The sequence below is a fragment of the Lutra lutra genome, chromosome 2, assembly GCF_902655055.1.
Source record: "Lutra lutra chromosome 2, mLutLut1.2, whole genome shotgun sequence".
Classification (NCBI taxonomy): Eukaryota; Metazoa; Chordata; class Mammalia; order Carnivora; family Mustelidae; genus Lutra; species Lutra lutra.
This window is the reverse complement of record NC_062279.1, coordinates 137,966,286-137,979,355: the sequence shown is the minus strand read 5'-3', so window position 1 is coordinate 137,979,355 and position 13,070 is coordinate 137,966,286. Positions and strand designations below refer to the sequence as shown.

Sequence of the window (13,070 nt, the reverse complement as noted above, 5' to 3'; positions counted from 1 at the left end):
AGGAGTCAGAAACTAACTCAGCCAGTGGTGTAGTGCTGGTTTGAAGAACACTTTTTACCAGACCCGGCCAGTAAGAAGATTGATCAGTGGGGAGAACCTAAATAGCAAAACACAGTTCAAGGACCCCAAAGAGAGTCTCAACCTACTGATTTTCTTTCTTTCTTTTTTTTTTTTAAAGATTTTATTTGACAGAGAGATATCGCAAGTAGGCAGAAAGGCAGGGAGAGAAAGGGGGAAACAGGCTCCCTGCTGAGCAGAGAGCCAGATGCACAGGACTCTGAGATCATGACCTGAGCCAAAGGCAGAGGATTAACCCACTGAGCCACCCATGCACCCCCTGATTTTCTCCTAGTATTTCCCAGGCTTAGTTTTTAAGGGGCTGAGAAACGGATACCTTGAACTTGGCATAGCTTATCAAGTCTCCCTTGCACTACGCATCTTATATATAATTTCTTTCCTTCACAAATGTTGATTCCCCGCTCCTTTCCTGGGGGAGGATTACTAAAGTATAAAAGAAAAGGGATTAAGCTGAATGTCTGATATTGGTCATTTCCCACACAAAAATCTAAGCCCCCTAAGTTATTTGGGCATTTGATGGTTTTCATTTAAAGCTAAAGATACATATTTTATTTAGGATCTTTTTACCATATTTTATTTATAAACTTCTCTATGTACACGATTTGTGGAGGAGCCCCGTCCAGCTGTTTGTCCTGTAGCCAACTGCTCCATTTCACAATAGCTCCTATTTTTTCCAGATAAAATGAAGAGAACAATAGCATATTAGAACTATTGTTATCTTGCCTTTAAAAAATTGGGATGTTGGAGGATTTACGGAGATAGTATGTACAAACTGCTTAGCCTAGGGTCTGGCACGGAAGTCACAGCTACAGGAAAATAAAGCAAGCTCCTGAGCATCCACCAGCCACAGGTTAGGCAGTGGAGAGTTTTCCCAGAGTTCATGGCATTGAACTACCAGCGGTCCTAGCAAGATGTTCGAGACGCTAAGTGCTGAGCCACGGAAGGGGGCACTAAAAAGGCGGCCGTGCCGGGATAGGGGCGGGATGCGGACAGGGGGCGCGGGGGCGCGGGGGCGCGGGGGCGCGGGGGCGCGGGGGCGCGGGGGCGCGGGGGCGCGGGGGCGCGGGGGCGCGGGGGCGCGGGGGCGCGGGGGCGCGGGGGCGCGGGGGCGCGGGGGCGCGCGTCCAGAGGCGCAGGCGCGGTGCGCGCGGCTCCTCCGTCGCGGGGGCGCTGCGCGTCGCCTCCACTCGCTGGGCTGCGAGCCGCGGGCAGTCAGGCCAGCTCCATGAGGACCAAGCAGGTGAACGTGCTGATCGCGCTGGCCGCCGTCATGCTCTTCAGCTTCTCCTGCTTCTGCATCTCCAGGATGACTCAAACCAGTAAGCTGCGGGTGGCCTCTCCACCACCGTTCCCGCCGGGAAACTCTGGCTTCGGGTCTGCGGGGTTGCCAGGGCGCTCGGGGCAGGGGGGAGAAAGGGGGGAGGGCGACGTGAGAGCCCGGCGCGGCCGCCCGCTCTCGTAGGAGGTGTTTTGCAGATGCAGCCCCGGCGCCCCTGTCAGACCGGCGGTTAGACTGTAACGCGCGTTCTTAGTCCGCTCCGGTGGCCGCGACCCCCGCCGGGCGAGCGCGCTAACGGATCGGCCCCCCCGGGGCTGGGGGCTCCCGGGGCTGGGGGCTCCCGGCGCTGTCGCGCCTCCGCGCGTCCTTTCCCCACGAAGGTCCGAAGGTCCACTTTGCGCCCAACTTCCCGCCGTCCGCGTCTTGTTCTTCCCCATCCTTTCCAGAAACGTGCCTGTCTGAGTTAAGAGCTCTTCTTACAAAGCCAACACCTTCCCACCTTGGGGTTTCGAGTTCTGTTACTGAGCCACATTTCAAGGCTCCCGAGAGTATTTTTTGCGAGGCCAGAAAGGGGTGCGATGATGGGAGACCCATTTAGAGCACGGGTGTGGCTCCTGAACTTTCCCAGATGAGCCATGCGGCTTGTGTTACTACTTCGCAACACACCAACCTTTTAATTCATCTTGTTTTAGGGCTCCCAGTGTAGCAAACAAACGTAGAGATTGCCCAGGGAAATTTGAACTTTGGATAAACAGTGAGTAAACGTTTAGTATAAAAATTGCACAGGCTATATTTGTACCAAAAGACTTACTGTTTATCTGAGTTTCAAATTCAACTAGATTTGCTGCATTTTGTCTTTTCAGCTCTACTTGTCCAAGGTCCAGTGTAACATTTTAGCGTCCATGTAGTTGGATTTTGAATTAAGCTAATTTTAAGTTAATATATTTTAAGCCAGATTTCCAGGATTGTCCTTAGGTTGTTTTAGGTTCAATTTTCATTTTTATTAAACACATTTATGACCCAGGGTTCACACAAAGTGCCCTTGGTGGTAGTGTCCAGGATCGAGTTTGGAAGTGTCTTTAGTCCTCTAATTAATACGAAATTTTGTCGTGTATACACAATATCAACATTCTACTCCATTTGTTTCAAAGGATTAGAAATATATAATTATCTGATTTATACTACTGTTCTTTAATCATTTTATATACTTTCCTCTTCCTGATTTTCTGTAAGAACATTATCCAAATGTGTTTTTATGTATTTTAGGACAACAAACTATTACTATTTTTATAACAAAAAATAAATCGTTACTCAGAATTAGAAAGTAAAATGTAAACTCCCTCCCCCCACCCTTTTTGGGTGCAAAATGGTGGTTTACTAAAGCACGGGAACAGGACCCATGGGTAGAAAGAGCTGCTGCTGTAAACTCCCTTTTAAAATAACTTTGGAAGGCAGTTTGGATTGATAATGTCAGAAGGTGTTTAAATAAAACTAGTATTACTATATTATTTATTATAAACTGTGGACTTTGTGCTATGACCAGAAAGGAGAAGTTTTGTCCCTTGAAGCATTTATATTCCCATCATTCATATGTTCAAATTCAGAATATGAGATATTGTTCTTGAAAATGCACCACTCTTGGAATAACTGATAAAACACTGTTTTGTGTTTATGTTTCTGTGTAAGCCAGCTCTAAAATAGTCCCAAAATCAATCCCGAGATGTTCTTATGTCGACAAAACAGACTTCATTTAGTTTTGGAAGCAGCGATTTTTATAAGACACCAAAGATAGTCCGAATGGTTTTTAAAATTTGATCCATAGCTTATAATTCTTACCAATGAAAACTTGGTTATATTTATTAGAAAGATGGCCAGGGGGTGCCTGGGTGGCTCAGTTGATTAAGTGCCCAGGTCTTGATCTCAGCTCAGATTTTGATCTCAGCCTGGTGAGTTCAAGCCCCATTCTGGGCTCCATGCTGAGCAAGGAGCCTACTTATTAAAACAACAACAACAACAACAAAAACTTGGCCACAACCTAGTGGGCATCTTTCCCCTTTTAAATTTGTGTGTGCGTGTAACCTTTTGTTTGTTTCTATAAGCTCATAGCGCTAACAGTTCATTAATTTGCTCCATTTGTACGTAAGCTCCATGCAGAGAATTTTTTTTTCTGTTTTTGCCTGCTTGGTTCACTGCTGTGTCCCAGCATCTGGAAAAATGCCTGATATAATAGGTAGGTTAAATATTTGTTGCATGGTTGGATGAATGAGTGAATTAATGATTTTGATAAATGCTTCTTCATGTTGTAGGAACTAGGCAACAAAAAAATTTTAAAGCCTTTCAGGGAGCTTACATTCTGATTAAGGGAAATAAACAACAAACAGGAATGATATTACTCTATGATGTCAGGTGTTGACAGGGGAGAGAAAGTGCTATTTTAGATAGGGAGGTTAAGGAAAGTCATATTAATGCCTATTCCTGAATGAAGTAAGGAGACTATTGTATGGCTATCTGGGGGAAGAGTTTTCTAGGCAATGAGAAAAGCAGGTGCAAAAGCCTTGTGGTGCAGTCAGCTTGATAGTTTGAAAAACAGCTAGGAGGCTAATGTGAACAAGGAAGAGTTGTAGAGGGATAAGATCATGGAGACCATAGTAAGAACTATGACTTTTATTCTGAAGGAGATAGGAAGCCATCTACATGAAAAGACAGTCAACATCACTAATCATCAGGGAAACATAAATCAAAACCACAGTGAGATACCACCTCACACCTGTTAGGTTGGCTATTTTTGAAAAGACAAGAAATAATGTGTGTTGGTGAAGATGTGGAGAAAAAGAGAAACTTCATGCATTGTTGGTGGGAATGCATTGGAATAAATTGGTGCAGCCACTGGAAAACAGCATGGAGTTTCCTCAAAAAATTAAAGATGGAACTACTTATATGACTCAGTGATTCCACTTCTGGGTATTTATATGAAGGAAGTGAAAACGCTAACTTGAAAAGGCATCTGTACTCCCATGTTTATTGCAGCATTATTTATAATAGCCAAACTGTGGAAGCAACCTGTGTGTCCCTCGATGGATGAATGGATAAAGAAGTTATATATATTCTATTATAATGGAATATTATTCTTTTAGTGCATAGCTCTAAGCAGCATCCAGAATGCATGTGTGGGCCATTCAAGACAATAATGGAAATGTCTGGTGGAATTTAAAGTATATCTAGAACAACAATGCATGACAACGATTACAAGATAAGATAGAAGAGGGGTAAATGGAGTTAACTGGTATTAAACCTGTAGCACTGTTGAAAAATGAGAATGTGAGAAATTGTATTAGACTGTAGTAAGTCAAGGATTCACAATGAAATCTCCAGTCTAACTATTAAAATGACACTAAAATAATGTATAACAATATCACTCATTATAGTTAATACTCCAAAAAGGAAATTACGGTTTTTTCTGATTGGATATAAAAACAAAACCAAAGGTGATGATATTTACAAGAGATACATTTAAATTTTAAAGGTAGAGAAATGTTGGAAGAGGGATGGAAAAATGTATACCAACAACCTAATCCAAAAGAAAGTTGGTGTAACTATATTAATATCAGCAAAATAGACTCTAAGGCCAAGTGCAACATAAATGTTAGCTTCATTAGCAATCAAATAAATGCAAATTAAAACATTTCTTTTATAACATTTCATACCATTCAGATTTTTAAATTTAGGAGATAAGACATTTGGTGAGGATGCGGAAGTGCAGGAATTTGCACACACTCCCCTTGGGAATGGGGATTATGCATACATTCAGTAACTTTCATTGTGTGACCTGCACTTCCTGTGTCCTAGCAGTTCTGCCAGTCAGGACTGAAACTGGTGTGCAGTGTCACCCAGTGGTTTATGGCCAACTCTTCTTGTCACTGATCAGTACCCACATCATACAGGTTGTTCAATATTTAAGACAACATCCCTACCACCAGATATATACAAGGGAAACTCTTGAATATATTGACCTGGTATGTTCTTGGTAGCATTTTGTATAATTGTTCATCAACAGTAGAAGAGCTAAATGTGTTACTGTATATTCAAAACAGTGGAACATATAACAGTAGTGGAAATGATTGGACTAGAGCTTCACTTATCAGTATGGATGGATTGCAAAAACATACATTAAGAAAAAGAAGCAAGTACAAAAGAATACATATAAGTATTACTTATTAATATCTTAAAACAAATATCAGTTTGCACAAGTGGTGAAACTTGAAAGAAAAACAATGGAAGATTAATACAAAATTCAGAATTCTGCTTATCTGGGAGTAAGGAGGAAAGGGAACATAATCTTAGAAGGAAACAGATGGAATATTTAAGGCTAAGGTAGTAGTGGATTCATGGATGTTAATTTTTATTATTGTCTTTCAAACTATTTTATATATGGTTTTCAAAGTCTGAAATATTTCATCATAAGACCTAACGCATAGAGGGATCAAAGGGCGTTGTTCATAGTGGGATTTGCTTATTGCAAAGCATACGTGGAGTGGAATAATCCAAAATATATTCTGTCTTTTTACCTTCATCTCCTACCAGCTGCCTCAGATAGTCTTTCTTTGGAGCCACACTGGGTACAAATAAATGAATAATAGATCTGAAGTGGTCTGCCCATTCTTCAACTTCATGCCACTCATTTCCTTCCTTTTGACCCCCCCAGTGAATTACTTGCTTTCCCCTCCATACGCCGTACCATTTCATACTTAGGCACTTATGTTGTCATTTTCTTAGTTTGGAATGCCCTTCCCTGCCCTCTGCTGTAGGGCAACATTCTGTACATTCTTCAAGTTCTCAAATATTCCCTCTTCTCTGAAACCTTTTCCCTCGTCCCTCCCCCACTGCTCAGTCTTCCTTACTAGGTAAGCATTTCTGCCTCTCTCTGCCTGTAGCACTTGAGGATAACTCCATTTTCACAATTATATTAATTGGTTGTTTAAATACATGCTCCTTCCTCCATCTCTTGTCAGATAATTTAGAGCAGCAACTTGACTATCCATGTTTAGCTGTCATATAGTTCAGTGAAGTATTAAGTGAGTATTAAGTGGCAGAAAGAATGCATACCCCATGATGCTTCTCATTGCTGGAGGGGTTTAGTGAATGAAATAGTGTGGAAGAGTCAGGTCATGGCCCTATGGATGAGACCTTGTATGTTAAAGCACGTAGTTTGGACTTAATTCAGTAAGCATTCAGGAAACCATTTAAAGTCTTTGAGCAGTGTTTCCAGAAGATTAATTGTAGATTGGAGGTGAGAGACTAATTAAGAGACAATTATAATAGTGCAGCTAGAGGCAGTAATGACCTGAACTATGGTAAAGTCAATGATGAGAAAGATAAAACAATTAAAGAGATCTATATAATCTCAAATTTTAACGTGTATACCAATCTCCTGTGAATCTTAACGAAAGCCCAGATTGTTACTTAGTAGATCTGGGGAGAGGTCTGCGATACTGCACTTCTTCCTTCCTTCCTTCCTTTCTTTCTTTCTTTCTTTCTTTCTTTTTTCTTTTCTTTTCTTTTCTTTTCTTTTTTTTTTTGAGAGAGAAAGAGAGAAAGCATGTGCACATCTGTGAGCGAGTGGGGAGGAGCAGAGGGAGAGGGAGAGAATCTCAAGCAGGCTCCATGCTCGGCTTGGAGCCCAATGCAGGGCTTGATTTCGCAGCCCTGAGATCATGACCTGAGTCGAAATCAAGAGTCCATGCTTAACCGACTAAGCCACACAGGTGCCCCAAGAGATACTGCATTTCTAATAAGTTCACAGCTACTGCCAAGAGCCTGCTGTCCAATATAGCGGCCTCTATCTAGGTGACTGCCAAGTGCTTGAAATATGGTCAGTGCAACTGAGAAAATGAATTTTAACTTTAAATTTTGTTTTAACTAATTTAAACTTAAATTTAAATCTAAAGATAGAGGCAGTGCAAAATATTTCTCCAGTAAGCAAAATTTTATTCTTTGGTAAGAATGCACTGTAATATAAAACATACACGAGATTTAGCATACATAGTATAAAAAAGAATGCAAGCTATTCCATTAGTTATTTTTTATGTTGATTGCATGTTGAAAAATATTTCAGATATATTGAATTAAATATTAAATATTTAATATATTCTTCACAATTATTTGATCCTTTTTTACTTTTTAAAAATGTGGTTACTAGGGACGCCTGGGTGGCTCAGTTGGTTAAGCAGCTGCCTTTGGCTCAGGTCATGATCCCAGCGTCCTGGGATCGAGTCCCACATCGGGCTCCTTGCTCATCAGGGAGCCTGCTTCTCCCTCTGCCTCTGCCTGCCATTCTGTCTGCCTGTGCTTGCTCTCTCTCCCTCTCTCTCTCTGACAAATAAATAAAATCTTTAAAAAAAAATAATTAAAAAAAAATGTGGTTACTAGAAAATTTAAAATTACAAACGTGGTTTAGATTTTATTTCTACTGGATAGCAGTGCGTTGGACTCTTGCTGTGAGAAACAAAGGTCAGTAGTAATTAGGATCTTACCTGACCCCTTGCTTATGGGCGGAATTCATATTGGCCCATTGCACACATGGACTGGTGTTTGTTTTCACAATTCCACCACACTTGGCTCAAAACATTAAATTATTGTTTATTTCAAGCCTTTGCAAATAGTTTTATAACATTTCACCCTCACAAAATACCTGAGTGACTATGAAAGTAATGTAAATATTTTAAATAGAATATCATTGAGTAGCATTATCAAGTAAAAATGGGTAAGAAGCAGATCTAAGACTAGGGAATACATGCTTTAACTTTTTTGCATGGTTGTTTCTGCAAATACTACTTCCTCTAGAGAAAACTCTTTCTTTCATGTTTACCAAATTGCTCCCTGAGGGACTGACTTAACACCCTGGAAGTGTAGCCATGTTGCATCACCCATGATGTATCAACTTCATGATTCAGTTTGCTGAGAGGGTGTTACCTGAGGAACCTCAATAACATAGGGTTATACTGGTTACACTATGTCTACTTCTAAAGTTTGTCGACACCTTCAAACAGTATCCACTATGAATATTCACGATTTATCTGGGATAGTGGCAGTTATTTGATTAAAGCACAGTTCCGTTTAAAATTCACTTGGGGCATCTGGTGGCTCAGTGGGTAAGCGTTTGACTCTTGGTTTCTGCTCAGGTCATGATCTCAGGGTTGTGAGATTGAGCCCCGCATGGGGCTCTGTGCTGGGTGTGGAGCCTGCTTGGGATTCTCTCTCTCTCCCTCTTCCTCTGCCCCTGCCCCCACCCCACTTTCACTCTCAAAAAAAGAGTTGTCCCCCTACCCTGTCTCTAAGCCCTGTGGTCCTGCTTTCTCCTGAACCCACTCCAGCTGGGCTTTCACTTCGCTGACCCCCAGAACCTCTGTCATCAAGGCCCCCAGGGACTGCACACTGCTGTCTCATGGCCTGCACCCTGTCCTCATCCTCCTTGCCCTGTCAGACAGTACTTGACAGTTGATGCCTTTCATCTCCTTGACACGTTTTTCTCACTTGGTTTCCAAGGACTTGAAACACACCCCAGTGTCCTCCTGCCTTACCAGCTAATCTGTCTTAGCTTCATTACTGACTTCTTCAACTTATAACTTGGGGTGCCCCAGGATTTAGTCCTTGGGCCTCAACTCTTCTGTGCTCATCCTCATTCTCTTAGTGATCTCCAGCATCTTACCGCAGGTCTCTCTAAATGTCTGTGTCCAGGCCAGGCCAGTTCTCCCCTGAGGCCCACACATGGAGCTGCCTACTGAAATGTGTGATAAACATGTCAAAACTAACATGTCTCAAACCTGACTCCTAATATTCACACCAAAACTTGCTCCCTTCCTCTTCTCTATCTTAGTAAATGGTACTCCTTTCTTCTAGTTGTTCAGAATATCATTGTCTCCCTTTTTTTCATATCCCACATTTGATGTCCACAAATCCTATCTTCTTTATCTTCAAAATATATCCAGAATTAAACCATTCCTTAGCCACTATCCCACCCACAATCTTTTCTAAGCCACACACATCTCTTTCTTGACCCCCTTTCTTCAGTCTTAGTTTCCCCAACTCTGTTTTTCACACAGGAGATAGAAGGATCCTGTTCTGGTAAATCAGATTACGTGATACTACGCTTACAGACTTACATTGGTTTCCCATTTTGCTTAAAGTAAAAGCTACAGTACTTATACAAAGGTGGCCTCGTAATTTCATCACCTTCTGTTCTCCCTGTCATTCATTTCGCTTCAGCCACCCTGGTCTCCATGCTGTTTCTGGAGATAATGGGCACCCTCCTGCCTCAGGACTTTTGTACATGCTCTTCTCTCTGTACCAGAGTTACCTGCAGTCCTTCGTTTGCTTTGTTCTTGTCTGTGCTCACATGTTATCTCCTTAGAAAAACTTTCTTGGATCACCCTGTTCACAATTAAAACCTCCCCCAACCATCAACACTCTTTTTCCCCCGCTTTGTATTTTTTGGGTACTTACCATCTTCAAATATATTTCACTTATTAGTGAGTATGTAATTCACTTATTTTTTCTTTTTTTCCAGTCAGTAGGATGTAAGTTCCAAGGGGATCAGGAGTTCTGACTGTTTTGTGCATTGTCATATCCCTGGGACATGTAGCAATATTTAGTTTCATAAGTCTTTGTTGAATGAGGGAATAAATTGTGTGGCCAGGCAACTGTTCTGGCTGGTGAGATGTAGAAGTCCCTGAGAAGAGCATCCCTTCCCAAAGAAAAACTCAGGCTCTGCTTGGAATTGTTAATGAATTCTGAATACTCTGTCACAGTGTTTCAAGAAGGAACAGAAAATTGCTTTTATTCTTGACCAAATGGTGATCTCTCTGCTATAGCCAGGTCTTTCCATCTGTAGAGAACCTGGAGAATTCTTAGTATTGCTCTGTGGGACAGCGATGACTAACACAATTTGCCAACCAGTACCCATGCAGGTTCTGGCGACCAAACTGTCATTGCTGCAGCTGGACCGATTCTGGGGCCCAGAGTAGGAGGCCTTCAAGAGGCTGCTGAGAAAAAATGAATTCAAAGCAGCCAAGTTCTCCATCTTTTCTTACTGAGTGATTTATGTACAGATTAAATTGTGGCTTGGATCCAGCAGTGCCTTTTCACTCTTGTCTGGCCTTTCCCTGGAGGAGGGTTGAGGGAGGAAACCAGAGATCTGGAGCTACCACCCACTCGCTATTGAAGACTAGAGATGTAGGGCCTTGAGTTCTGCTGGCTGTATCATAACAGGCTAGGAACTTTTACAGGGATGGGGCACAACACTCACTGTGGAAGACTGCCAGCAGACTTCATAATAATAGGATTCTCTATAATGGTTAGCCAGCCAGTTGGGTCTTTCCCTAAACCTCCACTGCCCTGTTTCAGCAAGCCCAACTATGCATAAAACTCGAATCTACTTGTTTGTGCATGTATGTACCCCATGGATGGGGAGCCCCTATTGGCAGGATACTCCATATTATATGAAATTGTTGCACTTGAGAGATTCAGTGACACAGAGCTGGAGATGGAGAGGTGTTGTGACAGATCCTAGAGGTGGAGCATGCCACTGGGTGAGGACTGGAGAGGTGGAGTCCCCTCCAACCCAAAGGGGAGAGATAAAGCGTCTTGTTATAGAGCAGTGAAACAGCAGGTTTACTTTCCTCTGTTGTATCCTGGGGTGGATGATCTGTTGAGGTTTGGAAGAGAAATATCAGGATATTACAGTTTATTAGTTGCTTCTTATCTTCGTAAGGCAGCTCAGGCAAGACACACGTGTGTTCCAAGCTGGTCTGTGTGAAAGCTGAATGGAACCAGCAAGATGGATGTACAGTGCTGTTAAGAGGGGCCAAGTCTGCCCCTGACCAGGGATTGAAGACCTCCGGGAACCAGACATTTAGGCACCCTGCTGGATTTCAGACTCTGAACCCTCTGCCCCAGGCAGTGTGAACCAAGGCAGGGAGGAAGGACACAGCAGGAGATGAGACTGGGACAGTTTTTATCACTACATTTTCCTGCTCCATTTTATAAGTGAATCTCACTCTTCCTCTCAAATCTGTAACACCAGCCCTAATCTCTCCCTTGAACTTCAAAGTCACATAGCCAATTGTTTGCCACATATATAGATGTCTCATAAGCATCATCACTGCTCATTTTCCTGTTTTCCCAACTCAGACTGCAGAAATCTGTAGTCATGTTGGAAACCTAGCAGGGATTCTAATCTCTAATTTCTAATCTCTAATCTCTAATCTCTAATCCTCTCTCTAAATCAGTTCAAAGTCTTTTCAGTAAAAGCTCTTGGATATTTTTCATATTTTCCCCTATTTCCTAATTCTTTCTGCCCTGGTTTATTCTTTTATCTTCTTTCGCATGAAACTACTATCACTTTAGGTTCCTGACAGGTGATTTCTCTCTGGCTTTAGTTTTGCCTTTCTGAAACAATCTTCTGTATGGGCACCAGAATGATCTTCCTGAAAGATGTTGTACCTAATAGTCTTCAGCTACGTTTCTCGATTGAAATACCTGTTCCCATGATAGCCAGTAGTACTGTTCCAAGATATATAAAGTCACCTGAAAAAAAAAGTTGGGAGAAGGGAGAATGTGACTTCGTTATCTTTATATTAAAACAACTACCTCTTTTTTTGTGTAAGTACCATGCTGTCTTGGTGATCACAGCTTTGTAGTAAAGCTTGAAATCAGGCAACATGATATGCCCCCAGTTTTGTTTTTCTTTTTCAACATTTCCTTAGCAATAAGGGGCCCTTCTGGTTCCACACAAATTTTAGGATTATTTGTTCCAGCTCTTTAAAAAATGTCAGTGGAATTTTGATCAGGATGGCATTGAAAGTATAGATTGCTCTAGGCAGTATAGACATTTTAACAATGTGTTTTCTTCTGATCCATGAGCATGGAATGCTCTTCCATCTTTTTGTGTCTTCTTCAGTTTCTTTCATGAGTGTTCTGTAGTTCTTTGAGTACAGATCCTTTACCTCTTCGATTAGGTTTAGTCCCAGGTATCTTATGGTTCTTGGTGCTATAGCAAATGGAATCAATTCTCTTATTTCCCTTTCTATGTTTTCATTGTTAGTGTATGAGAAAGCAACTGATTTCTGTACATTGATTTTGTATCCTGCCACATTACTGAATTGCTGTATGAGTTCTAGTAGTTTGAGGGTAGAGTCTTTTGGGTTTTCCATATAAAGTATCATGTCATCTGTGAAGAGAGAGAGTTTGACTTCTTCTTTGCCAATTTGAATACCTTTTATTTCTTTTTGTTGTCTGATTGCTGTTGCTAAGACTTCTAGTACTATGTCAAACAACAGTGGCGAGAGTGAACATCCTTTCGTGTTCCTGATCTCAAAGGGAAGGCTGTCAGCTTTTCCCCATTGAGGATGATATTCGCTGTGGGTAGATTTTAGGAAGTTGAGGAATGTTCCCGCTATTCCTATACTTTGAAGGGTTTTAATCAGGAACGGTTGCTGTATCTTGTCAAATCCTTTTTCTACATCAATTGAAAGGACCATGTGGTTCTTCTCTCTTCTCTTATTGATTTGTTCTATCACATTGATTGATTTGCAAATGTTGAACCACCTTTGAATCCCAGGGATAAATCCCACCTGGTCCTGGTGGATAATCTTTTTAATGTACTGTTGGATCCTGTTAGCTAGGATCTTGTGGAGAATCTTGGCATCAATATTCATCA

At 41.7% G+C, this 13,070-nt stretch overlaps 1 protein-coding gene across 9 annotated transcripts in view; it reads left to right on the top strand.

Annotated features, from left to right (window-relative positions):
• Positions 1-1,206: 1,206 nt before the first annotated feature.
• The window catches only part of MGAT4D (MGAT4 family member D), a 53,287-nt gene continuing 41,423 nt past the window's right edge, over positions 1,207-13,070 (top strand). For 6 of the 9 annotated variants that reach the window (XM_047718501.1, XM_047718500.1, XM_047718494.1 and 3 more), the window contains exon 1: positions 1,207-1,397. In XM_047718501.1, the coding sequence (XP_047574457.1) occupies positions 1,304-1,397 (94 nt within the window). In that variant the 5' untranslated portion in view covers positions 1,207-1,303. The remainder of the gene's footprint in view (positions 1,398-13,070) is intronic. The other 3 variants (XM_047718498.1, XM_047718497.1, XM_047718496.1) reach the window with 1 other exon arrangement.